The 26974-nt window shown below is 54.0% G+C and overlaps 1 protein-coding gene across 2 annotated transcripts; it reads right to left on the bottom strand.

Annotated features, from left to right (window-relative positions):
• Positions 1-157: 157 nt before the first annotated feature.
• On the bottom strand, positions 158-26974 carry SGSM1 (small G protein signaling modulator 1). Of its 2 annotated transcripts, none has more exons than XM_063315923.1 (24): positions 26752-26974; positions 20250-20325; positions 19373-19535; positions 18866-19018; positions 18550-18617; positions 18234-18379; positions 17789-17920; positions 17392-17516; positions 17063-17130; positions 15972-16132; positions 15041-15167; positions 11996-12134; positions 11469-11533; positions 11110-11255; positions 10558-10686; positions 10157-10339; positions 9849-9920; positions 8965-9543; positions 8430-8554; positions 7508-7590; positions 6641-6750; positions 6237-6333; positions 5733-5900; positions 158-5122 (listed from the first exon to the last, which is right to left on the bottom strand). In XM_063315923.1, the coding sequence occupies exons 1-24, from the start codon at positions 26920-26922 to the stop codon at positions 5034-5036; spliced, it is 3375 nt and encodes a 1124-aa protein (XP_063171993.1). In that variant the 5' UTR covers positions 26923-26974; the 3' UTR covers positions 158-5033. The 2 variants fall into 2 exon arrangements, with proteins under 2 accessions (XP_063171993.1, XP_063171992.1); XM_063315922.1 differs by having other exon boundaries at positions 15972-16135; positions 26752-26973.

Raw genomic sequence — 26974 nt, 5'->3', positions numbered from 1 at the left:
GGGCCCGTCTGGAGGCCAAGCCGGAAAGGCTGGTGGGGCAGAGTTACCCCACCGCGCCTGCTCAGCGCCCTCTTTCTGGTCTCATCCTGGCTCCCATGGCCCGGGCAGAGTTCTCTTCAAAGGCCTGCAGAACGCAACTGCCGCACCAAACAACCACTTCTTTGCTTTTTGTTTTTTACTATTGATTTGAAAATACATAGAACCATAAAGAATATATAACTTTCCCCTTTTTTTTTTCTTTCTGGCCCCACAGACACAAATCACAGTCAGCATTAACAAAATTTCAAAGCATGATTCAGTTAAGGACAACCAAGGAACAAGGGCAAAATTTAAACAAGTTTTTAAAAAAATCTTCAGCAGCATTTTTTTTAAACCGACAAACATGAACCATAAAAGCTATGATGCCAGGAGGCACTTCTAGATGAAATAAGCCCACACGCACACCATACACACACAAGTAGCAGCCACTTTGTGTTGGGCAGCAGTCACTACACATTCACAGCTCTTCCTCTTGCTTCCAGAAAATTTCCTGGCATTGCTGGGTGCTCTGGGTGCTGGAGAAGTCAAAAGCCCCCCCAACCTGCATATCAACTTCCAGAATGGGGGGGTCCAGCTGCAATTGAGCCCCCTGCCCCACAATTTCAGGACATAACCCCTGATTTAATCTTTAGAAACCCCCTGCCAAAGAAGTCAATGCTAGTCAGCAGGGCAAGATCCAGAATGCAAACAGGCTCCTCACCCCCATTCCTCCCAAGGACACACAGCAATTACGCAGGGTGGCCTTTTCTGCCCACGCGGAAAGAAGTGGGGCAGGTCCAATACAGGGGAGATCTGTGTGTGTGCTAATGCAGTTCTCTGTGAGGTGAAAATCCAGGATCCGAGCCTTGTCCGCTTTAAACCTTGGATCTCTAAACCCCCATAGTGGGAAGTTGTTTTTGCACACCCAGGTCCACAGTCACAAGAAATCCATGTTGCTGAAAGAGCAGTTTTCAGATGCTCCAACTGGCTAATCCACATCACCCAAAAGTGTGCTCAATACAAGGATACAACAGCAAGCAAGGATGAAACTGAAATTGCTTGCTCAAGACTTACCGGCCTCGCTGTTAAAAAGGTGCGGGTGCCCACCACTGTCTTGCCTCCCTGCTTTTTTCCCCTAGGAATTTCCAGTCCTGCCCATCAACCCTACAGGTTGTAAATTGGATTAGTTTTATTTTAAGGCAAATGTAGAAAAAGGGGTCAGGGATCACAAGGCTGAGCCAAGGCAATCCCTATCCGAGAGAGAGCAGCACCTCTCCCTGCCCTGCAAGTCAAGCATGCAGCCCCCAAGGCCTAATTATTTGGATGCCCGAGGTACAAGAAGCCAGCACACGCTTCTCCCCGGGAGTAAAAATACAAGAGCACATTAAATAAATCTGTGCCCCTTTCAGGCCAGCAAAGGAAAGGGAGTGGCTGCCTCCCTCTCCTGAACAGCCAGGCTGACCTGACAGGTGGTTATTTATCGTGGGGCAAAAGGCTGCTCAGAACATGGAAACCACCTCCCGGTGACACTGATGCTGCACAACTTGTAAATTGTTCCAGGATATTTTGCGGGGAGTAGTGTATCACCTCGTATAAAAACAAACAGTAATGTTATAAGCTGGGGAAGCTTTCCTCAAATCACTTTCTTCTGCAGACCCTGAAGCAAGCCAGGAAAATACCAATTTCGCTCACCCCCCCAACACACACATGAGGGAGGGATGTCCCCAAGATCACCCAAAGGTCTTAGAGGCAAAGCTCTCACAGTGCCCTGCTTAATCAGAGGCATCTTTTTTATGCATGCATCTATGCGTGTGTGTATGCCTAGGCGTGTACACCCTGCTGACACAGGCACACACGTATATAGGCATGAGCTAGTCATCTGTTTAATATAAAGCTATATACAAGACAATTTCCTGCTAAAATGTTTACAATATACATTTTGAAACAGTGACAAAAAATACGCCTGTTTGCGTAAGGCTCCATGCACACAGACTTCAGGATGCAGAATTAATGAACACATACAAGTAAGGTCTCCCTTGCATGTATAACTGTGTCCCTTAAATGCACGCACACACGGGTCCCACTCTCAAAGGGCCGCAGTACACTCTCTGGCCATGTGGGCAGCGAGGACCAGGCACGTCTCCTCAGCTGGCTTTTGAAACGAAAGAAACCATTAGGGAGAGACTGTAGTTCTATAAAAGAGTCATTCCAAAGGCCAGGAGCTTCTCAACTGACCTCATTCTGTGAACACACCCAGGCACCCACAAGTGAAGCATGGGAAATAACCCGGTGCTAATCCCACACCAGGAACCGTGCTGAGGGCCCTTTATAAACAGCTCACCTGCCGCCTTACCGACTGAGGGGGGCAGGCACCCAAGATTCACAGCTGGCCTCTACTTTGGCATCACGTCCAGCCTAAAAAAACCTCATCCCCATTGGCCAGAGGGCACCATCCTCAAGCAGCCTCATTTACGAAAGGGACCTCACTCCCGGCTGAATTCTCTTGTTCGAGAGCGACAAGATTTACCTTTCAGGAACAGATTGCTCACTCAGGATTGTGCTTTTAAGAAAGAAGGATCACTACAGCAATATCCCAAGCCCAGCACAATTAAAATGCACATTTACACACATGCACATTCACACGTGTATCTTTTGGGTCTCCAAATGATTATTTAAAATCTGTTTGCCCACCCATATCCCAGAAAAAAGGCACAGGGAAAGTTTTTTAAAAGATGAACTGGTTTCAGATCTGGGAATCTTGGTTTCTAAATGCTCCCTTTTCTGTACAAGTGGGGTGGGGAGAATCAAAGGGCAAAAGGTCACCCAGAATGGACCGTGTAGCCTGGACAGGATTTTCTTGTGTTTTCGCCCAGGCTGCGCCTCCACCTCCTACTGAGATGGTCTCGCTGCTCTAAGGACCACAAGAAACATCAAGTGTTTTACTGAGGAAGTTTATGGAAGTCCAAACGGAGGCTAATTTGGCAAGAGACGCTGCCTCCTGCCCCCATCATTAGCCCAAAGACGTTTACCTGGGAGAACATTTCTGCAACTTAATGAGTAATTTCCTCCCTGGGCTATTCAGTTTGGAGGTCATCAGGAAGAGCCACTTCCATTCTCTGAACTAAAATTCCCTGGGATTGGCAGAAGGAAGCCAGTTAAATGTTTGCAGCAGTTCCAGAAATGGCAACGAGAGGTGGACCTACCCTCACTCCCTTCGAAGTCCAGCAAACATTTTGCCAGGACGTCGCCAACGCCAGAATGTTCTGCCTAGGTTTGACAGACAATGCCAAACACGCACCCAGAAGCACACAAACACACACACAAGCCAAGAGAGACGGGGAGCAGCTCTTGAGAGTTCCTTTTTTCGTTATTTGTCCCTCCCCAAAATGGAGTGGGGAGATAAGAAGCCAACGCAGAACTGCAGCACTGTTAAGGGAGTGGTCCTTCGGAAGGAAGGGAGGGAGGGAGTCGGGGAATAGCTATGGCTGAGCATTTTCTGGCTTGCAGGAAGCCTTTTCACAGCAAAAATGAAGGTCCTTGCTTAACCCAAATGGATGCTTTTTCTGGCAGATTCTGATCCAGCCGCCTCGCTTGGGGCGGAGAGGGGAGTAGTTCCACACAGGGATAGCTGGTATCTTAGACCGCTCCTCCCACATACGGGCTGTATCGGATTCTTCTGCCACTTGGACTTCATTCTTATTTTCACTCTTATTTTTATATTTATTTATTAAGAGTAATGATATATTTATATGTCATATTTATACTGTATGTTCGTTGTTTTATTATTTTATTGTAAACAGCCCAGAGTCCCCCAATGGGAGGAGATGGGCAGGGACAAATTAAATTAATAAAAATTAAAAATTAAAAAAAACCCAAAAGCAAAAGCTTCTCACGCCTCCCTTTAAAAACACCTGAGTTTAAAACAAAAACAAGCCATCCACGATTCATCCCTCCCCCCACCGAAAGGAAGCCAACTGGCGACTCTGGAGCCGGCCAGGAAGACAAGGCCGAGGCAGGGCTCCGGCAGGACCCAGGGGGCTGCTCTCCCCACCATGGAATAAGCAAGGGCTTCAAAGGGCAACAGAGAGGCTGGACTCTGCTCAGAAAGTGACGTTGAAGCGGAATTGGGGCGGATTCTGATGGACGCGGCCCCACGGCCACCACAGACAGAGAAGATGAAGTTCCTCTGGCTGGAGAAATGGTTCTCGCGCGCTCTTCCTCAGAAAGACGGGGAGGGGACCAGGGCAGAAGGTCTCGGCTAAGAGCAGGAGACCCCGAGAGGCCCCCAGTCCCCAAGCAGCCTTCCTGCGGAAGGAAAAGGCCCGGGAATCTGCCAGAGCAGCACCGGAGGAGCCAAGTCCACAAGCAGAGCAAGCCCATTGGTCCGTACGGTAGCAGGAGTTTGGCACACGCCCCCCCTAAAAGGTGCAGGGAAGCAGCAGACTCTGAGAGAAGCTCTCAGGCCGAGACAGCCCCAGACAGCGGCCCAGTCCCAAAGGCGGAGAAGTCCCCCCGCCCCAAAGGGCTGCCTTGGCCCAAGGTCTCCCCCGAGCGCTGCAAGAGCCCGCAGTCAACCGGGCATTCTCCGCTGGGGTGGGGCAGGATCGGCGGGGGGGGAAGTCCTTTGCTTGGCAAAAAGTGGCCCCAACCCACGCGCGCAGTAGGGAGATCTGAAAGGGGAGGAAGACAAGGACCAGTCAGTTCCTGTCACCATTCCAAAGCCCCCGTCCCCTCCTCCGAAAGAAGGTTTGCACCAGGTCAAAGCCCTCCCCACCTGGCCACGGAGGGACAGAAGGGCCAAGTTCTTTGGTTAAGTGCCAGGATTGGCTCCCAGGCAGATGGGTGAGGCCAGGCGGTCTGCTGCCTTTCCGGAGGGCAGGGGGACCCTGAGGAAGACTCTTCCAGGACCCAGGGCATCCTATCCCCGCGGCCCCCCCTTCAGCCTCCATGTGCCAGTGAGTGAAGGTGGTCTTCCTCCTCGGAGGACAGGGCAGGGCAGGGCAGGGCCTCCCGAATCACTTGTTCTCAATGAGCGTCTGGACTTTGGACACGAGTTCCCGTGCCAGCTGCAGGATCTGCTTGGTGTGGTGCCGCTCAGCCATTTCTGAAAGGAGGGGGAAGCGGGAGGAAAAGGTGGGAGAAGGTCCTGAGGAGAAGGCAACCGGGCTTCTCTCCTGCCCGCGGGCCCGTCATGCCAGCCTCAGCAAAGCCCCACTCTCTCCCTTTCCAGGTCAGGTCTGGAAGCCCCTCAGCACCCACCTCTGGAAAGCCCCTCCCCTCAAGACTCCCGGTTTTCCACCAGCACCGCTACTGGTGCCGATGGCCTGGGGCTTGGCAGGGAGCTATGGATCGCGCCCTGCGACGCAACCCAGCACCCCTTCTTTGAGGCCAGGGCTGCCCTTCACCCAGCCCGCAAACGTGATGCAAGCCCACTCTGGGTCCACAGCCAAGGGCGTGTGTTGAGCTCCCAACCGGGCCCCGCTTGCTGGCTCGCTCTGGGGCCTCTTACGCTGCACCAGATCCCAGCCTGGCTAAGCCGAAATGGGGCCGCCCCTCTCTCTGCCGACAGGCAGAGGGTCTCCTGGTGAGCAGGGGCCCTCAGCCCAGAGCAGACCCAAGCCAAGAAGCCCCTGAGGCGGCAGCATGCCTGGGGGCCCCTGGGGATGCTGGAGGGCGGCATCCTCCGCAGGCTCTGCAGACCCCCGGGTCCGTACCGTTGAAGAACTTGATGATGTCCGTGAAGTCCATGTTGTTCTCCAGGATGATGTCCCGATACACCTCCACCAAGGCGAGCGCAACGAAGAGGACGTAGCAGGAGGAGGAGACCTGCGCTGCGGCCCAGATCGTCTCCCAGACCGCGAAGACGTCCTCGTATGCCAGCTCTGGGGGGGAGCGGCAGCCGTGGGGGTCGGCGGGCCCTGTGCCTGTCCCAGGAGCCGCCCCCCCGACCCCCAACCCCAGGCTTGGCTGCCGAGCGCACAGGACACAACACCCCCCTCAGGGGGACACGGGGCAGCTGCTGTGCCCACGGGATAAGCCATGCCGAGCCGAGCCAGCGGCCTCGCAGCTTCAGGTGGCAGCCCAGGCTCTGCCGCTGCAGCCACGCCGGGTCCCCAACCTGCCCACCCCTGGCCCGCTTCCAGCGCCCTCCCCTGAGCTGGCCCCGAACGGACCTCTGCCCCAATTCCTGGCATGCCGTCTGCCCTGGTGCCCCTCACCTCGCTTGAAGTCCAAGAGGAACCAGCGATAGCAGAAGTAGAAGTGGGTGTAATCCCCGTTTTGGTGCATCAGCTCAAAGAGCTCCGAGTCCAAAATCTGCCAGAAAAGCACGTTCCTCTTTCAGGGTCTGGGGGGAGAGGGCAGCAAGGCCCGCAGCCCCCCCCAAGACGCAACCACAAGCCCTCTTCCCCCCAGACTCTCCCGCTGGGATGCCCAGCAGGGACCGAAGCCCCTCCTCTCTCCCGCCTGGGGCAGCTCACAGGGCGCCCTTCCCACCAGAAGCTTCTCCTGTTGAACAGCTGCCTGTTTCAGACACACAGGCGCCCTGCCCCTTAAAGCCAGGCCAGGCCAGGCCAGGCCAGGCAGGGCCTCTGGTGAGAAACAGCCCCCTCTCCGCCCGCACCTGGATGAGGGACCGCATGTTGGCGAAGTGGGTGTCCATGGCTCCTCCGTGGGGGAAATTCTGACTCATCCTCTTCATGAGCTCCGTGAAGCAGCTGAAGGCCAAGGCCTCTGTGAAAGCAGCCGAAAGGAGGATAGTCCAGGGTCTCCTCCCACCACCCCATTTCCCTGCTGCTGGCACAGAGCCCCGGCCCCAGCCCACCACCCCGGATGCCAGAGGGGTCTTGCTTTCCCCGGACACCAGAGCCTGCTGAACCGCACAGAGGCTCTCCTCTCCTCACGCCTGTCCCAGGTCCAAGGACCCCAAAGTCATTCCTTTTTGGTCATTTCTCCTACTCATTCTACAGGTACTCCTCGCTTAACGACAGTTCGTTTAAGGACAGTCCAAAGTTACGATGGCCTCGGAAAAAGTGCTTTACGACCTGTATTCACACTTACAATTCTCACAAAATGTCACACCACCCCCAGAGTCACGTGATCGCAATTTGGGCACTTGGCAGCCGGCTTGCATTTACAACCAGTTTCAGCATCCTGAAGTCACGTGATCGCGATTTGCAACCTTTTTTGCCATTTTATGGCAAAAAACATCCACTGGGGAAGCTGGATTCACTTAACGACTGTCATAAAAATTGTCATAAAAGCAAGTGTGGTCACGTGGTGACTCACTTAATGACTGCACCACTTAACCAGTTTTCCAGTCCCTACTGTGGTCATTAAGTGAGGACTTCCTGTACTGCTGTCTAAGGAAGCCTCCTGACTGTTTACTGGAGCCCTTCTGATCCCAAATGGATAACTGTTCACCGCGGGTGGACCTCTCCAGCCCCCAGGCCACCGAGGGAACCCAGCCGAAAGACGCAAACCAACTCACCCTCATCCAGGATGACAAGCAGCGGAGCCAGCAAGTCGCACATCCCCTGGACATAGCCCACATCGATATGGTGCCAGATGTAACTGCAGGAAGGAAGGAGACGCTGTGAGGGACCTGCCACAAGATCAGGCAGGGCGAGTATTGGAGTCTCATCAGGGGGGAGGGAGGGAGGGAGGGTTAGGTTCTGTGCTGGAGACCCCCAATTCTGCACCTCCACTTCCCTCTCAAAGCATGCTCCTTTGGACTCTAGCATTTTGGGCTCCAGTTCCTAGCGCCCCTGAATCAGGGTGCTGCAGAGCTGTGTCGTTTGCTTAGAAAACTGACACCCCCCTTAAAAAAAGGAATTCGAGACAGCTCCCAAGTTAAAACTTCCCAAAGGAAAACAGCATAATATCAAGTAACAATCCAACACAAGCAGTTTCCTGAAGAACCGACCATATTACTAGACCAATCCAGAGGAAAACAAAACAATACAATGAATTTTAAAAAGAAAAAAAAACCCAAGATGGAGGCTAGTACAGAAAAGATGCTGCTTCTGATATCTCCAGACCAGGGGAGCCTGCAAGAGGGAATCTATCAGAACAGGAGCCTCAGGTAGCTAACCATGCTTTCTTTAAAACAAAACAAAAAAAAGGATTAAATCAAAACATGTCTCTGACCCACTTGGCAGATGTTGAAATAATAATAGCTATTATCATTATTGATCGTCAACTTCTAACTATTTCAGGCACCAATTTAGAAAAGGTGTCCCCCTCTTCTGCTGGAGAGAGTGAAGCGTCTAAAAACCTCTGCATTTCTCCGCTTTTAGGATCGCTTTATGTGCTCATGCCTTCCTCTGATCAAGCCCCTGCCGGCGGCCAGCTTTGCAGAGAGTACCAGAACCCCTCGAGAGGAGCCTGGGGCAGCCCCAGGTGAGCCTCACCTGCACATCACGTTCCGCAGCTTCTCCAGGTTGGCCTGGGAGAAGTACCAGTAGTTCCGGTCGCACCTCTGCACGTCCTTCTCGATACGGTGCAGGTTGACGGTGTACAGGTCCAGCAGCTCTGGCTACGGAGTCACAGGGGGGGAGATGCACTGACAGGGGGCACGGTGGCACCCGGTGAGCGTCGCTGGTGTGGACTGTGCAAAGACCAACCCTGGGCGCTACCGAGGTGACCTGGCTTCCAGTATCGCTCCCTCTCCGGGAACTCTGGCAGGCGGGGAGGGCAACGGTCCTCTCAAGGACCATTCATGGTGCTAAAATAACTTTTTTCCAGAGCACCAGGGTCATCACCAAAGCTGCAGCCTGAACACGCTGCGTTGGCACTACTTAAATCACAGTGTCGTGGTTTCCAGGGGACAAGGAAGGCCCACGGGAAGGCCCTGTGGCTGGAAAGACCAGAAGCATATAAAGCAACCACAGAATATCCAATACCTCCCCAAAGAAATGCAACACAGCCCTAAGGTGCTCAACTCACAGAGTAAGTAACCCCAGACGAGGAGACGGGGGAAACTTCGCTCAAGGTGAGGTCGGTGATGGCCAGCGAGTGGGAATCCAGTGGCGGGTAGAGGCTTTCCATCTCAGGCTCTTCTGAGAGGTCGTCTTCGCTGCCCATTGAGCTTGGCTGCTCTGCGCTGTGGTTGACCCAGCGGTCAGCCATGGGGAGGGAGCCCCCCTCCTTCCCCGGCAGTGCCTCACCCATCCGGATGAATGCGTCCAAGTTCCGGGAAGCAGAGAAGTCCCCCTCGAGACGGCCCTGCAGGCCCTCCCCTGCCCCCTTGCCCTCCAGGAGGGTGCTCTCCACGGCAGGGGGGCCACCTTCCCCACTTGTCTGGGCTGCCCCCCCTTTCGCCCCCTCCAGCCCGCCATCCTCGGCACTGAAGCTCCGCTCCGAATAGGCCGAGGTGACTGAGAAATTCTGGGAGGAAGGATGGCCGGAGTCGGGGGAGGAGGACCCAGCCTCAGGGACCCCTCCGTTGGAAAGGGTCACTCGTTGGCCGGCATCCAGCTTGACATCTGCTTCCGTGTGCTCCGACTCGTCCACAGATTCGAATACCTGGCAAAACAGGAGCGAAGCCAGAACACGGCCAGCTTGGTGCTTCCTTTCCAAAGAGAGAACGGGCTTGCAAACAGGGACGCTGCTCTTCAGTTCCCAGCTCTGCTCTGGGGTGGAACAGGAGGCTGCCCCGGCCTGTCAAGAGCCTCAGGCCAGTGGGATGATTAATTCCCTCTTAAAGAGCCCGTCCCCCTCAGTAAGGGAAGCCGGGGCTGGAACTGTTTGGCCGGCGGTGCTCCGCAGCTCCCACAAGAGGCACTGCCGCCCCCCCAGCTCACCCTAGGAAGGAGGGGTCCCTCCCTCACCTGGGTGCTGCTGCTGGAGTCACTCTGCAGCCGGCTGAGGTTCTGCGGGCCAGAACTGAAGCTCTGAGAGGACTGCAAGGGAGGAGGGAGCAGCGGACATTAGCCTGGACACGCCCAAGGGCTACCCCACGATGGGCGGAGGGGACCAGGGCGGGGGAGGAGGCTCCAGCAGGACATCTGGCCCCAGCTGGCACATTTTCAGACATGGGCAAGATAAGGAAATGGGCAGCACCACAGCCAAAACCCGATTGTTGCGTTCAGTTAACTACGCAAAGCCTCTCTTGGTGGAAACATCTGGAGATGCTCACCCCGTTGCTGATGGTGGAACTGCGGTGCCTCGGGGACTCCCCGTGAGAGTCCAGGCTGGCCCCCGAGGAGCACTTGGCCAGGGCTGCTGCGTGCGACTCCTTCTCCCGCTGCCGGACGATGGCCTCGCAGCCCAGCCATTCAGCCATGGTTTGCTCATAGTAGGCCCGAGTCTGGAGGTCCACCTGCCGGCAACAGGGACGGGCGAATAGCACGCCAAGACCCCCAAGCAACCCCAGAAGGAGAACCAAGAAGAAGAACGGTTCTTGGAGCTGAGGAGGAGGATTCGAGTCCGAGCCCTTTCCTCTGGATCTTAGGTAAGGGTTACTAGGGTGGGGAGAGCGGTCACTTATTTCACTTTTAGAAACAACTTGGAGCCGTCAACATTTTGGGCTGGGCTCACCTCTTTCCTCTCTGCTTCCGGCATCCCAAACCGATAGTGGCCCAGGAGGAAAGGCCAGACGGATCTCCGAATCTCATGCTGGACTCCTCCGAAGTAGACCAACCGTAGAAGTTCCTTCTCCTCGTAGCTCTGCACAGAAAGTTCAACTTAAACATGCTGGAAGGGGAAGCAGAATTTAATTTCCGTGCTGTCTGTAACACAGCGTATCTGAGCAGGGGACTAGAATACGGAACATTTTAAAAAACATGGAGAATAAAAGACAATAATAACATGCATAACATGACAGCCCTCAAAGTCTGCCTGGGGCATCAAGGACGAAAGCCCAGGATGGTGACTGCAACTGCCAAGAGATCCCGTGGGCCCACGGGGACGTCCATGCACAGACGACCACCCAAACATTAAAGCCAGTCAGCCGGCTTAACAGACACCACCTTCAGCAACACGGAGGAGAGGAGATCCCAGTGTGGGGTGACATTTCCACACCCCAAACAAGACCTGCGTTGAGAGTCAACCTGGGAGGGAGGAGGGACCACAAAGGAGACAGGGCTGTACCGTGCTGTCCTGGAGAAATTTCTCCCAGATCTCCGCTGTCAGCCCCAAGCTGGCATTGCAGGGCACGTCGGGAGACACGATGTCATGGTTCACCAGCGCCGAGAGGTGTGTCCGGACGGTAGAAAGGTGTCGGCAGTAGGCGAGCCCTGGAACACAGGAAGCCGGGAGGAGGAAGAGAGGGCTCCCCAAAACATAAACAGCTCCCCCCAGAGACTCTCGTTAGTGGCCACAAAGGACAGGAAGAAGAAGAGGACATCGGATGCCGCAAATTATACCCACAGATGGATTTTCATCCCTGAGGGATCAGGAGGGAAAACAGCAGCTTGGCCTTGGACGGTTTTGCCCTGGGGAATACTCACAGCCATAAAATGCTCGAGAGACGATTTGGTACTTCATGTTGTCACACAGCAGCTTCAGTGGGGCTCTGCGGAGAGAGAGGGGAAGGCTGGCAGGGAAATCTGACTTGATGCCCCTTTCTTTTAACCAGCTTCTTAGCACTGAAGAGTGAGTAAAGTTGGAGCAAAGTGTGGTTTATTCTTTCTCCCCACCACATCCCTTTTTTAAAAAAAAGAGGCGCTCAATAGTGGTTCCATAAAAACTTATATTCTCATGGTGTGCACATGCTCCTCACCCAGGGCTACTGTAAGCCTCAACAGGCCTACACTGTCTACGGTTTACAGTTGTGTCTGGCTTCCTCAAAAGCAAAAGACCAGCATGCTGCCCCACAGGGGTGGAAAAGTTGCATCTTCCTTGTTGCAGGGAAAGGGGACGCTCGCTATGCCCCATCATGCCGGGCAGACCCTTGGTCTTTGTGGCCCATTTTTGGCTTCCTTCAGTCACAGAACCTCCCTGCTGTCATCCTTGAGGCACCTTCACGCTCCTGTACCTTTCGTGGTTGCAGCCATTGGACAGGCCGCTCTCCATGGACCCACCCTGGGTGCAAGAGGAGCAGGAGGACTTGCGGGTGCTTGGCTGCCACATGGAAGGCAGGGCATTCCCCGGGGTGTCCATCAGATCCTGGGCAGCTGGAAGAGCCAGAAACGGGCCGTTAGTATCGCACGAGGGGGAACAAGCAGCTCAATTGCAAGAGCAGAGAGAGGAAACCAGGAAAAAGCATCATTGGAAAGATTGGGACGTTCATTTCATGGACAGCGTCACGTCAATTATTTGATCATCGCCCAATCATCTCTGCAAGGCTTTGGAGGTAACATCAGGAAGGGAGGACCGATAGGAAACACATCCACCAAGCTCGGAGACACCGTTAGAAATACCACACAGGAGGCAGAGCACAAGATTCTCTTTTACAGGGGAGCCAGAAACGTCCCGTGAGCCTTCTCAGCTGGAACCAGGAACAGGGTAAGAGTGTGCCTCTTTGAGCCCTACTGCGTCGGAAGGGGCTGCCGAGACAGCCAACTCGGAGCCCCTGGCCCTTGGATTCCCTGGAGCTGGCCAGCCATTCCGGTTCCCTTCAGCGGGTGCTTCACCTCTTGCAATGTGTGCAAACCAATCAGGAGCCAGAGATAAACTGAGTTGGGGATGACACTATCCAAGATTAAACCATACCATCCTTTTGGTGTAAGGAAAGACACCACTGTTGTTTGCTTTCCTTCGTTTGTCCTCTCAAGCCTGTTTTGAGAATGTTGTTTCCCTGATGCATTCTTATTGGTCTGTTATACTGCACAGCTGAACTTTTAAACACAGGTAGTCCTCAACTTATGACTACAATGGGGACCAGAACTTCCATCGCTAAGCATGGCGGTCATTAAGTGAGTCACACCCGATTTTATGAACTCTTTTGCTGGGGTTGTTAAGTGAATCTGGCTTCCCCCATTGACTATGCCTTTTGGAAGCCAGTTGGGAAGGTTGCAGATGGCGATCACATGACCCCAGGACACTGCAACCATCGTAAATACATGCTGGTTGCCAAGCGCCCAAATTTTGATCATGTGACTGCAGGATGCTGCAGTGGTCATAAGTGCAAGGACCAGTCATAAGTCACATTTTTCAGTGCTGTTCTAACCTTGAATAGTCACTAAACAAATGGTCATTAAGTCGAGGACTACCTGCCCTTGGTAAACCACTATGGATACCTATGGGGAAAAATACCTTCAACAATAATATAACTGATATAAACAGTTGCTGGATTTCTAGACTTCATGGTAAAGCTCCTTGGGAGCCAACTGAGCACTCAGGGTGAGCTAAGGGGGGCTAACTTGTGCTGATTTCCAGGACTGTGAAATGAAGCTGAGCCCTTTTGTTACATAGCAATGGTTCCAGACATCAAGGCCTCAACCAGGCTCATGATCAGATGGCAATCACCCAACCAGGGCCAGAGAATTCAGCCCAGCATCGCTTCACCATGCCGAAATATGGTGTCCTGAATCACCCAGCAGTATCTCTTCCCAAGGGAGCTAACTGCAAAAGCAGCAGCCATATTTTTGACAGCACGGGAATGGCAGCAGGTTTGTCTTACCAGCCAGAGTTGAGGGCCCAAGAAAACAGAACCATTGTGTTTGAGGAACAAGGAAGGGGAATGCGAAAGTCAGGAAAAGACTGACAGGGATCAAAGAAGGAAAGTTTGCAAAGTCAAGAGCTTGGCCCATGGTGGCATCTGAAATGGACGAGGGAGGCACTCCGAAGGTCTTCTTTCCCTGAGCCCAGTGCTTTCCCCTCCTCCATCCATCCTCCACCTTCGTGCCTCAATTTGCAAATGAGAATATATAAGGATAGCGTGGTATTCATTCCATCTGATGGGCTGATCAAACGAATCCATTTAGGTGTGCAACAAGTATAATCTTTTTATTTTTCTTAATTCTGTTTAAGGTATCTGTATCTGAGAAACGTTTTTGTTTGGGGTTGTTTTAGTCAAATGCAAATCAAGTCAGTCAACTGAATTAGACCCCATACAATTAATTCAATCAATTTCTTCCATGGTGGGATCACTCTAATTGCAATATTGCCAGGAGTGGAAGGCCCAGCTCTGCCTCTTCTTCCCTCACTAGGCTTTTGTGCCTCTAAGCAGGAAGGGTGGGCCAGGGATGACCCCAAGGGGATGGAGAGATGGGTCCCTGCGTGACCAAGTCACGGATGCCAACACGGAAGCCAAGCCGCCAAGCTAAGTGCCCCCAGTGGGCGAACAGCAGCATTACAGTAGTGCTGTCTGGACTCCAAGGTGATGGGAGAAGGGAGAGTCACCCCGGGAAGGCTCGGGGGCCATTTGGGGATCACGACGACTTTGCCAGGCATCCGCGTCATCCAAACCGTCTCTTCCCCAGAAGCACCAGCGTTGGGGGGAAGACAAGGGCCATTAACAAAAGCTGAAGAAGCAGAAAAGGGGACACATAAAGATGGACCCCAACCCACTCGGTAAAAAAAAAGCCACCCACAAAGGATTTGAACATTTCTGTAAGTAAAAATTCCTTCTTCTCTTCAGCAGGCTGATGTGGGGGGGAAGAGACAAACTTCTTTGAATTACTAAGGTTTTCCCCAAAGAAAGGGTCAGAAAGGGGACTGAGCCCACCTCTCTGATCCTCCCCGCTCTTCTGCAGAGACTGTGACCTTCTCCAAGCAGAAGCTCACAGCCTCTATATTATTAATGCTGTCCTCTTTTGCAAGGGAGCGTAAATTGACAGGCTGGGTTGAATCAGTGAAATGCTTCCATGCTTCTTTGCCACAAGTGATCCTTCTCTCCCCCAACATGTGTGCAGACGATGCCTTGTTCTCCTGCTCTAGCAAGCATTCAAGGCAGCTAACCAGATTAAGCCAATTCCAGAAATATTTCACATTAGAATAATAGTAAAATGGATTACGCTTCTGAAATGTGTAGCTGTATCTTATCTTAACATGCAGAAAACAAACCATTGGGGTGGAAATTTCTGCTCTTCCTCAGGAGCAGAATGGTTTCCCCTGTTCCTCCCGAGCAAGGCCTTACCGAAGTCGGACGGCATGCCTGGATAGAGGATCCGGAACACGTAATCTGTTGCCTCCTCCTCTTCTCTCTCTGAAGACTCAGAGGGGCCCTGGAGGTTGCGTTTTTTCAGTCTTGGAAACACTTTCCCCTTTTGGAAGCAAAACAGAGAAGTGGGAACCTATCAGCTCAACCTGTGGATCTTCACCAGCCCAGTAAGAGCTAGAAAAGATGCTGCAGCTGATTCAAAGGCTAAGCTGTGCTGCAGCTGGTCATGCTAGTTCTCAGCCCTCCACCCTCAGCTCTTCCTTGGAGACAGCTGGAAATCATCGGTGGTGGCTGGTCCACCTAGCTCAGCATTGCCGACCCTGACCCGGTTCATCCATTACGCAAAGCCAGTTTATTTTAACCATCGTTTACAGAATAGACCAAAATTAGCTGAGCTCACACAGCACGCTAAGCCAAAGAAACCACCTGAGAAAATTTAGAAATCTGTAATCTCAGCACTGCAGAGGGCAATCAATGGTTTTGTGTAAGGCCTCGTTCTTGACTACAGTGAAGATTCAAATATGTCCGACTCTTCTTCCAATTCAAGGCAAGAAGCTGAACTAAGGGTGGATCATCTTGAGATTAGTGATTTACTGCCAAGATCTGATGTGAAGCCTGATGCGTGGACCAGCTCCCAGAATTCCCCAGCCAGCACAGCCATTGCTGAGAGTTCTGGGAACTGAAATCCACCCAGCTGGAAGTTCTGGATGTAAAGCAAATGCTCTGCCTTTAACCTGTGATTTTTTCCTGCCTCCTGCATTCAGGCAACACGTAAAAGGCTTCAGCTTCTGGACCTGCATCTTGGATAGCAGGCAGGGGAGCACATTCAGACAAGAACGCTCCGTCTGCCCACGCCCAGCTCCCAGCATGCAGATCCCCCCCAGCAGAGTCAAACTCACATTCTCACCTTCCCCCTCTGCGACCAGAGAGGTGGATCCAGCTGGCCGTGGGGCAGCAGGCCATTTTCTAGGCAGGAGAGGAACTGGAGGAGATGCCCCCCCTTCGGGAACCTCAGGGGAGGGCGCTGGATGCCATCTTGGCTCACCAGGACAACGGTCCCCCCACTGTCTACTATTGGCAAGATGGAGGAGAAGACAAGGAAGCGCACAGGGCGAGAGCAGAGGTGAGGGGCAGGCTTGGCCAGTGGAGGCAACGGAGACGGGCTGCCTAAAGCAGGCCACGGCCTCTCCCCACAACTGGCTCGGACGCACCCAAATGAAGACAGGAGCAGGTACAGCACTTCCCCCTCTTTGCCCGGGCAAGAGAGGAAAGTCTGGTTCCATCCCGCTGGCACGGCCTTGGAGCTCAAGTCCGGATTTCAGAGAGTCCCCGAGGGCCTCCTGGGGAGGCTTGGCTGCTCTGGTTCCTGGCCCGAGTGCTCTCTGGGGCTTTCTCCCTGGCGCACCCCACGGCTGAGCTGGGAAGGTGACTAAAATGACCAAGAGTCTGAGAAAGGCTGAGCTCGCTCTCCTTGCAGGTTCATGCTGGGGATTGTTTTCAGAGAGGAGGAAATGGACTGAAGGCCCCCAACAAAGTTAATTTATGCTGGGAACTGAGTTATGCTTCTGGGATCCCAGGACACTTTGGGGGGGCTTCCCCTAGAAGGCCAGAAAATGAAAACTGGAGCATGGCCATCATTCCACAAGCAAAGCCCAGCTCTAAGTTCTTCTGAACTTCAATGCTTCTTTAATGCATTTAATCCAGTCCTGGCAATGACCATTTCCCCGCCGCTGCCAGGACTGGAAACTGCAGATGGGCTACTGGGTTGGCTGGCCATGGGCATGTTCAGCCCACGGCCTGGGGCAGGCTTTGGATCTGCACCACGGACATCAGAGGCTTTGACGTTGCTGGGTGCAGACGCAAGAGCCCTTGCAAGGCGAGCATCTGTGCACTGGGGACTCACTCCCTCTTAGGATGGCCGGCCGGTCAGAGCCTGGGATTCTGCAGAGGGCCTGCCACAACCAGGACAGAAGAGGCACGCAGCAGCTGCTCCCTTACCCTGCTGATGGCAGTGAAGGTAGACAATCTCTTCCAGGCGAATGGTCATGGCATAGTCCCAGTAAACACTGCAAAGGGAAAAACCAACATCTGGCATGGGTGGGGGGAGCCACCTTAACAGTGATTCCCCCCCTCCAGATCGCTGAAGGATTCAAAGAGCCCCCCAGGCATCTGGCAAGCAACCCTATTAATCCAGAAAGGAAGTACAAGCCAGATTCACTTGACATGTGAATTCTTTTCACAGCCAAAGCTTGAAGAGGTTTTCGCTGTGCTGTAACACGGCCTGTCTTGCACCCACGCGAAAGAGCACACAGTACAAGAGTGTTCACCTTCTCTCATAGTCCAGGTCGCCCACAGAGCCGTTCATCAGCTGATTTGGGGTCCACTTCAGCGTCATGACATCCGCGGTCTGATGAAGAGATAAATAGCCCGGGATGGCTTCCATGTCATCTCGCTATCAGGAGAGAGAAAACAGGAAACGGGACCAACTTTTGATGTTGTTTCTCTATTGCTGCTTGCACAAATTTTCAGCATCTCACACCCTTTTCCACATTACACAACCACCACAAGATCCTAGCAGTTTAGGAAGCCTGCAGCGTTGCTTGGAAAAAGGATGTTCACCATTATACCACAAGGCATCAGAGGGGCTTTATGTCACTTTGGGAAGAGTGTCCGCGATGCCTGGTTTTAGCTCACTGCAACAGGCCCTGCTTCCTGGCTTCTCACCGGCTGCACCAGGACGTTGTTTTTGCCGTACAAGAGCGTAGCCCTGGAGTTCTGGTGCAGTGACTCCACGTAATCTCTGGCTGAGAGGGAGGGTCGGTCATCCATGCTGCCGCTGGAGTGCCTTTTCTGGATCTAGAAGCCAAAAAAAAGGAAAAGAAAAAAAAATGCTAAGCCCATGCAAAATTATTTTTCCAAATGGATTGGACAATTCTGTTTGGATGCCCAGATCTAAGCAGATTGACGTTCCCAACTGAATTGGACCGGCAATTTGAGTTTTGCCACATTCCATCTCTATCACTTTCTTTGCACTTTTGAATCCCAAGGGGTCTTGCCAGGATCCCCCCTCTTCCCCCCAGAGCTGCCTGGGTCAGAAATGCAGCCAGCCCTGCTGACCATCAGCTCCCAGCCCTGCCCTCCTCCTCTTGACCGCCCCTCTGGGACCTACGCAGAGCGCAGGGCGCTTGGTGGGTGAGTCTTGCCGGCAGTGGGAGCTGTGGATCCGATGTCGCTGGACCAGCTCGTCTGCTGAGGGGTCAGTCCAGAAGTGATCAGCCGTCTTCATCTTGGTGTACTCCAGGGCGCAAGGGCCCACTGCAGGTGCAGAAAAAGGGAGGAGGACCAATTCCCGAGAGAGCTGCATTGGGTCGTACGTGCCCCCAGACTCACGTCCCCCTTGATCTTCCCTGGCCCTGCCGCCAGCCAGCTCCCCCCACGTCAACACCCTCCAACATCAGGATGCCCAGCCAGCCCCCAGCTCCTACCCAGCAAAGAAGCCAGGATTGGTCCATCGACAGGATCTACGAGTAAAGCCTCCTTCTCGTAGTATTTGCTGCACGTGGGAGAAAAGGGCAGGAGAGGGTTACCACTGGGGAGACATGGGAAGAAGAGGCAATGCTCCCCAGTTCTAACTTTCTGATCCCGTATTTAACAGATTGCAGAATGCTGTGCTGCTGCCAGAGCATGGCTGGCCCAGATCACGCGCCGTCCACAAGGCCCAATGGCTCTGGAGGGCAGCAGCCCCCAGGATTGCCAGCAGCTGGGCCAACAGCAGCAGGAGGTGGGACAGGGGATCCCCACCTGCTGTTTTCCACCAAGTAGTGCACAATTTTGTCCAGGACCTTCTCAAAAAGTGCTGTCCGGATCCAGAGGTGTTTGACGGCTTGTGGGGACAGGCCAGGCGGCTTCTGAGCTTTGCGAGCGCCCTCCTGCATGCCAGGCCCCTGGTTTCGCCTTGGAGGAGACAGAGAAAACCATCATTGTGGGCTTACACAGCATCCAAAGTCAGTGTCTTTATCTCTTTTTTTAACCTATTTCTTTACATGTTTTACCTGGCGCTCTCTCTCTCTCTCTCTCTCTCTCTCACACACACACACACACACACACACACACACACAGGACAAATCTAAACAGAGCCAGATTTGGATGGAAAGCCACTAGGAGACCTCAACCTGCAGGAAAGACTGGGAATTCGAAACCAGATCCCAGAGGCTTATGATGGAAAACCACTTCCACACAGGACAGCAGAGTGCCTGAACCCAAACCCTGGTTCCCCCGACACGTTTCCAGAATGCAGCCACGACTTACGCGCTCTCAACAAGCTGCTCCAGATCTTGCACTTTCCGGGAGAGCTCCTCAGCGGGTGGGAAACTCTTCCCCACCTTCATGAACAGGGCGGCGATTTTATTGCTCCGCAGAAAACCCGCTGCCCGGCGCTTGAGCCCGTGAAGGACACAGGCTTCGACAGCGGCTGGAAGGAGAAGCCCCAAAAGCTGAGAGGGGACCCCCAGGAGCAGGAGGAACCTAGCTGAGGAACATCCCTTTGGGGGATTACACTCTGCAAAGCTCAGTCCGGAATGGCCCCTTCCACACCACGCTCAGCCAGTCCCCCGGTGATTGCCTTTCCCTCTGGACAGTCTGGAGACTTGGGCCCCAGCCCCTCAAAGAAGACCTGCCACCCCCTCCATGGAGGCTGTGCTCTGCAGATTGTTTTCATCTTCTTTCAAAGAAGACCAAGACCTTGGCAGTCCTTCTGATCACAACAACATCTCTTAAGGCCTTGGAAGACACCCCTGCCGTCCAAGGCCGCAAAATGCAGCTCTGTGTCAGCTTCTCAGCACTTGGGCAATCTGCAAAGATGCCTCTCTTCAGCCAGACGTTTTGCCGTTCAATGAGTTTAGTCCTTACTCTTAATTTTAACAGTAACTGAATAAGCTGTTGTTTTTAGGTTCTGCTAGCTGTCTTGAGGGCTCACCGCAGGTGGGGTGTAAATTACACAAATCAATCAATAAACAGGGGTTGCTTTTTTGTGCTTTCCCTTGGTGGCCAGGGACTGTACAGAAACAGCCAACGCCATGACCTCGGGGGACAGCTAGTGCCCACCTACCAGGTGGAAAACCCCCAATGCTTCTTGATGGGGCTCTTGCTGGGAAGGGCAGAAGAGGTCTGGATCTATCCAGCTTACCGCAAAAAGAAATGATATGACTGCTGTCCTCGTGCACAAATTTCCTTGTGACCGCTTCCTCCATTATTTGCTTCACCTGCAAAAAACAATGTTCAGATAAAATCTCCCTGATAAATGAAAAGAGATTCTCTGCTAAACCAAATTTAAGACCAACATTTGAGAGGAAAAACAGTCACTAGAGAGGCAAGAACCAAGGTGCCTCTAGATATTCATACAGGCTTCCCTCAACCCCACTTTCCCAATCTGTCATTCTAACCAGAGAAAAACAGCAGTTTTTTGCCCCAGCCAAGGTGAAGCAACAGCAGTGAAGAAAACATAATTTTCATGTGGTTCAGGAAACTCCTGATTTGAATTAAGGACTTTAGAAACCAGGGAAATCTATCATTTACTATCCAACCCTCTTTAGTGCTTTGTGAAAAAACGCCAGCAGAGAGAGACTGCAAGCAAGCCCCACCGTAGCCAAGCTCACATACTACACCAAGCCATGGTTGACCAAAGGAATCACAGCTGCTACATCCAGACCCACAGGGTGCAAATGATGTTACCGTACAGTGCAATGGGTGACCTCAGCGAAACTCTCTCTCCAGTATCTTTCAGAACGGCATCAAATATAGTCCTTCCAAAAGAGGGGAAGGATGAAAACAAAAGCTGCCAATGGGCCAGAAGCAGAACCCGATGTTCATCTTTTGTGGGTGAGGGACAAAGGGTAGGTGGCCTCCCAGATGGCAGGGACTTCAACATACCTCAAAACCACCTGTGTTTTGAGACGGTCTGCAGTATGCGGTGGTATGGGAACGTGAGGGATGTAAAGCCAGCCCATTAAGCAGCAGAAAGGGAGATGAAAGAGTCAGCCAACCCCTCCTTCCTTTGGCAGCCTCAAGTCCCAATCCTACGAAGAGCCACCTGAGCTGTACCTGGGCACTTTGGGCCTGGTTTCTGCAGCATCCAGGCAAGCCCCATGGAGCCACTCCGCAGCACGTGAAAACCAACGCAGGGGAGGGGGGGAAACATCCGGCCATCCCTTACACAGTGAAACCTGATGGGCTGGCTCTGAATGACGCTGAAGGACAAAGCCAGGAGTCCAAACAGCAGTTTCGCTGCAGGCCTGAGTTGAGTTAAATCCATTCACAAAGGTTTCGCAACCTCACCCCTTTAAAAATCACTGGCCATTTATTCCAGGGACAGCATCCCTTCATGTTGCCATGGCAACCGTAGTGCAAAAAGGAAGAGCGAGCGCATCCCAAGGCATCCCATGGCCTTAGAGCTTCCCCAGCAGCCCCTCCCTGAGGCCAAGGCCCTGATTTTCCCCATCAGGCCGAATTCTTCCTTCCGTCTGGAAAGCTCGAAAGAGGCAGCACAGGAGAGAGGAGGGTGTTGTCAAAACAACCCTGAGGGAAAGGCAGCAGGCAGGAAGCGGAACTGGTGACCAGGCCCAGGGTTTCCAGGTCAGGCACGAGGGGCCAGCAATGGCTTCTCCAGCCCTTCCCAGCAGCAAGTATCTCACAAGCCACATGAAGGAACCAGGCTGTTGGACCAGACAGGGATCCACCAGGAGGCCCAGGCTCTTGGTTCCAAACGTCAGACACCTGCCAGCCTCAGGCCAGCCTGATCACTTTCCCCATGGGGTGGGTCTTGCAGCCGGGATTGTGTCACTTCCAGCCAAAGGTCAGTGGCTGCTATGCAGAGAGAACGCACTGAGAGCTGGGATTTTTCCAGCTTCATTAACAGAAACGCAGGCTGCCTCCACAGAGACCTTCCCTGCAGAAAACCCGCACGGTGCCCTTCAGCAGCAGCACAACTGTTTTGCAGACACGAGGTGCTTCCCTCCAAGAAAACTGCAACCCCAGTTATGACCTTTGTTAGCCTCACCTTAAAAAAATATTTTTATAAGTATTTAATACAATACATCAGCACCTCTCCCAAGCCTGGTGCACCTCAGCTAGGACAGGTGGGTGCTGGCTTGTCCATCCCACAGAACGGCTTCTCTGTTCTGCCAAAAGCACCTTGAACCTCGCCAGAGAGGTTTTGCCACATTCCTCAGCTGGCTCTGCTATGGATTAACTGACACCTGAACAAGGTTGCTAGATACTGGTTTTGGCATTCCAAAAGTAACAGTTCCGGTTACTTTCTGCCCTTAAAAAGGAAACACAACCCTGAGGGAGGTGGCCTGGTTGGGGCCAGGACCCCACATTGCCAGATATCCTGGGTTTTTTCTGCACCATCTCTGCCTACTGGACCCCTCAGGCAGGGCCGCAGCTAGGGTCTGTGTCACCCGGGGCAAACATGGATTCTGCACCCATTTTGGCGCCCCACCAGTGTGGCGCCTGGGGCACATGCCCTGGTTGCCCCCCCCCAGTTGTGGCCCTGATGGCCCCCAGTTGTGGCCCTGTGATCAGTCAGGGCAGATCAGGCATGCCAACACTGTAGCCCGGGGGCACCAGCAGCCACCAGCAAATGCTTGAGCCCCTCTTTCTGCACTTTGGGGGGACTGGGGCAATTTGAAAAGCCAACCTGGGTTCTACACAGGCTCTCTATTTTCAGAAGCCACGATCCCTTCTGAAGAGAGCAGCAAGAGGAAGTGCTCCTGGCTTTTCTGTGACTCCGGCTAAACCTACCCGAGACCCAGATTGGCTGCAGTCGAAGCACACAATGTTGGGTCAGGAAAGGTGCTGTTAGACAGAGCAAATGCAACTGAACATGCGAGTTCTACATCCTGGGCTCACAGGGCAGCAGGGCCAGGCTTAGCGTTTTAAAGTCAGCCAGACTCACGCTGGCGCGTCCTTGGCCTAGCCAGCCTGCAAAGGCTGATTTTCAATGGGCATTTCTCCCAGCCTTTTGCTGTCCTGATTAACAAATGGCGTGCATGTGAAGTCCCACTTCAAATCTATCCATAAGCTGTCAGCCACCTGTAACTCCAATATCCTGCAGAGGCGAGCCTAAAAGCTACCCTGCAGATGAACTAATGAGATCCTTTTAATCAAAAAAAAAAAAGGAAAGAAAGGAAGTGAATGCCACCTGCAATATTCCCGCCATTGAGTCACTGTTTGCTCTGCATTATGCAGACGATAACCCCACTGTGGAACAAACGAAGCTGGTTCTCCACCTTCTCTCAAGGAGACACCTAAGGACAGACGCTCCCATTTCCAACAGAGCTAAACTCGCAAGACCATTAATGGTCTGGGGGGGGAGTACTGAGGTCCCAAGTTCTGCATTAAAGGGCTGCTCAGAGCCTAAAGGCGAGGCTTTAAGCACTTGTCGCACAAGCTGTAAGGGAGGAGAAGCAGCTGTCCAGGGTCTCAAGCCTCCACACATCCACCAACCCCTGTATTTCCTTGGCACACATGGAAAGCGGGATTGGTGCAAGAGGGGCTGGCAAGTAAATAGCTTGGCGTGCTAGAGCCAATTCTCAACGCCCCTTGGAATCACAGAATTTTCAACATGCATGGAGAGTGGTGACGCACGGCTCCAGATCCTCTCCCACTCCTAGCGTCGCACTTGCCGGCACTCCAGGGCCGCGGATCCTTTCGTACACTGGTGCTGACTCATTAGAAAGCAGCTGTTGCCGTGGAAACAGGCCGACATGATCAAACCCAGAGTCCACATGCCTGGATGGGAAAAGCATGACTCCAACCGGGGATATGGACCTTTCCCCAAAATGCTTTTAGGCACCACACTGGGGAAGAAGAGACCTTTCTGTCTGGCACAGCGTCCTCCTGCAGGCTCGTTCAGCAAAAGTCGCAGCCGTCATCTTCAAAAAAGACGAAAGGGCACCAGACGCTGTTTCAACTTCACAGAAGCCCTCAGAGCCTTTGGTTTCTTTCCAAAGCTGTTCTCACAATCTCTTAGTCTTCTGGGCTTGGTTAATAATCAAAGCCGTGCAGACTCACCAGCCTCTTCTCATCCCCACTGGATCCAGGAGCCTCATTTGCTTCTCCATCCAAGGGAAACAGAGCTCATTGTACAGTAAATAGCCCACAGGACAAGGAAATTCTCCATGTTAAACTGGACTACAGTTCCGATAGGTCACCTCCAAAGCCGCCCTGGATCTTTTGGAAAACAGCGTGGCACATAAGGACGCTATAAATTGGTGGCAAAGATGCAATCCTGTAAGAATGAGCTTTTGTCTCCTGCTGAAGGAGGATTATCTGAAGAGAGGCTGTGGCCAGATTCTAATAGGGCTTACCCCCTGCAGGTTCAGAAGAACTAAAAACATAAATTGGGCTAGAAACTGGGAGACGGTGGGTTCTAGTCCTGCCTTGGGCACAAAGCCAGCTGGGTGACCTTGGGCCAGTCCCTCTCTCTCAGCCCTAGGAAGGAGGCCATGGCCAACCACTTCTGAAAAATCTTGCCAAGAAAACTGCAGGGACTTGTCCAGGCAGTCTCCGAGAATCGGACACGATTGAACAGATTAAAAATAAATGAATGTGTGTAACCTGGTATCCAGCTAAAACTGTAGTGAGTTAAATGATCATTTCATCAATCACTCAAACCAACTGACTAAAACATTGCAGACCCAGTACTACATAGCTTTACGCTGGGTTCACCAACAATTCCCTGAAGCTCGACTGGCAGCCCACGCAACGCGAGCTTGGCAGCCAGCGAGCTGGAGGGGCTGCGGTGGCAATTAATCCCCATCCGCCAACCCCTCCACCAGCCTCAAGCCCACAATTCAAGCAGGTGGACGGACATTATCGATGGCTGCAGACCAACTTCCTGGCAATCAATAACGCCCCAGAAAAGGGAAGCCAAGAATAGGCCTTCAGAGCAGGCACAATGTGCCTGGTTCATCATGAATGAATAAAAATAGTGCAGGCTCATAGCTGGCAGGCCAGTGAATTAAAAGGCATTTAAAACTAGGCGGCAGAGGCAGCATGGCAAGCGCTGTGTCAAAGCCCCGTGGAGACCACAAGACTGCCAGCCGGGCATTTCGGGCTCAGCCTAGAGCGAAGCAGCCGCCATCCCCCTCATAACCAGGGTAGAGCTGCCATGGCAACTGAGGGAGCTTCTTCCTGGTCTGGTTTCTTCTGTGCCAACTTGGCCCGGAACAAAATGGTTGCAGTCCCGCAAAAGCACGGAAGCAAAGGGGGTGCTGAGAGATGCTGCATCCAGAGTAGACGGAACTTCAAGTTTAGGTGCTAAGAAGCCACGGTTCATCCTGGCTTGCCAGCCTGAGCACATTTAACCTTCAGGGTCAAATGATACCCATCAGCATGCGCTTCAATGCCTGTCCATTTTACACAACCCCCTTTTAAAAAAAATTTTTAAACTAGTATATATCAGTGCCAGGTTACAATTCCAAGTCACCCACGCTCTTCCCCATTGATTGCTTCAAAATCATATCACCCGCCTGGAGAGATGCTGTCAGGACCTTAGCCCCACTCCTCCTCCTCCTCCTCCTCCTCCTCCTCCTCCTCCTCCTCCTCCACAGAGGCAGTCTATCACCCAGAGGATTGCAGGCAGGCAACCGTGGCACCTGCCTCGGCCAGCCTGCCAGTTAGGCTACTATCTGAAGTATGCTTTGATTTGGTAGAATAGAGTCACGGAGCCTGGCGGGCCTTTGAGCAGTAGTCCAACCTCAACGGGAATCCATAGTAAAGCCCCCGCCCCCGGCCAGCCTGAACTCCCGTGCCAGGCGTGAGCTCCGCAGACCCACTGCCCTGTTCCTCGGGTGCAATCAGAATCGGTCTTCCTTTAACTTAAGGCCCGCCGCCCCAGCCCCACACACCCCCGGCCGCCCCTTTCCCCGGGGAAGAACTGCCTGCCTGACCGCCACCAGGCATAGCGCGGGAGAGCCAAGTTCGCCGCCGGTCTTTGCTCCTGGCCAGCCGCAGTCCACCCAGAGTGCTGCGCCCAGCTCCGAGGGCGGCGGGCAAGGCCGGGCAGCCCAAGCTGCAGGAGCGTCGCGGGAGCCCCTCTCCCGGTCACCGGCCAGCAGGTGGCTCTGCTCGCGCGGCCGGCAGCCCGGGCCGGGAGGCGGTCAGCTCTGCCGGCGGAGACACCGCGGCGGCTTATGCAACGAGCCGCGGCGGCAGCCTGCTCCCTCCGCCCGCGCCGCCCGCCAGCCGCGAGGAGCAGGTCCGGCAAGCAGGCAGGCCCCAAGCCAGGGAAGTCCCGGGCCGGCCGGGCCAGGGCCGCAGCACGCCGCAAGCACCTGCAGCAGCGGGCCTGGCGCTCCCGAGGTGCGGGCTGGGCAGCGGCGGCGAGGGGCCCTCGGAGGAGCCCCGCTTCGACCTGCCGTGCCTCCCTCTCCGCCAGGCCCCTCGCAACCCCGGGCTGGGGGCACCGGAGGCCCGTTCGGGGTCGGGGGGAGGAAGGGGTCTGGGCACGAGAGGAGAGCAGCCCCGGCCAGGGCAAGGACGGGAGGCTGCTCGGGGGCCCTGCGCCCGCCGCCTCTCCCGCCCGCCGGGGCCTCCCCGCGCCGCCCGCCCGCCGGGCTGCTCCGGTGGGGGAGCGGCGAGGTGGCCTCTCGCGCGCGCGCGCGCGCGGGGCCGCCCGGACTCACCTCCTTCTTGGCTGTGCGCAGGAGGCGCTGCCGGGTCTCGGCCTCGGCGGGCAGCAGCAGCAGCGAGGCGGGAGCCAGGGCGCGCAGGGCAGACGAACCCCCGGACGTCGCGCCTGGAGCCCGCCGCCCCGACCCGGGGGCTGGGGCAGCCGGAGCCGGGGCCGCCGCCATCCTGCTAGTCCGCCCGCCCGTCCGCTGGCCGGCTCGCCCGTTGGTGCGCAGT

Source organism: Candoia aspera, chromosome 15 (assembly GCF_035149785.1).
Source record: "Candoia aspera isolate rCanAsp1 chromosome 15, rCanAsp1.hap2, whole genome shotgun sequence".
Lineage (NCBI taxonomy): Eukaryota > Metazoa > Chordata > Lepidosauria > Squamata > Boidae > Candoia > Candoia aspera.
The sequence above is the reverse complement of the archived record's forward strand: the minus strand, read 5'-3'. Positions and strand labels throughout refer to the sequence as shown.

Bases quoted from the DNA above. Each gene is read 5' to 3' on its own strand.
- SGSM1 (XM_063315922.1), bottom strand. From the start codon at position 26,922: ATGGCGGCGGCCCCGGCTCCGGCTGCCCCAGCCCCCGGGTCGGGGCGG. The intron at 10,687-11,109 runs GTACAGCCCTGT...CTTTCTGTGCAG, and splicing joins AATTTCTCCAGGACAGCACG to AGCTACGAGGAGAAGGAACT. The intron at 7,591-8,429 runs GTGAGGCTCACC...TCCTTCCTGCAG, and splicing joins CTGCGGAACGTGATGTGCAG to TTACATCTGGCACCATATCG.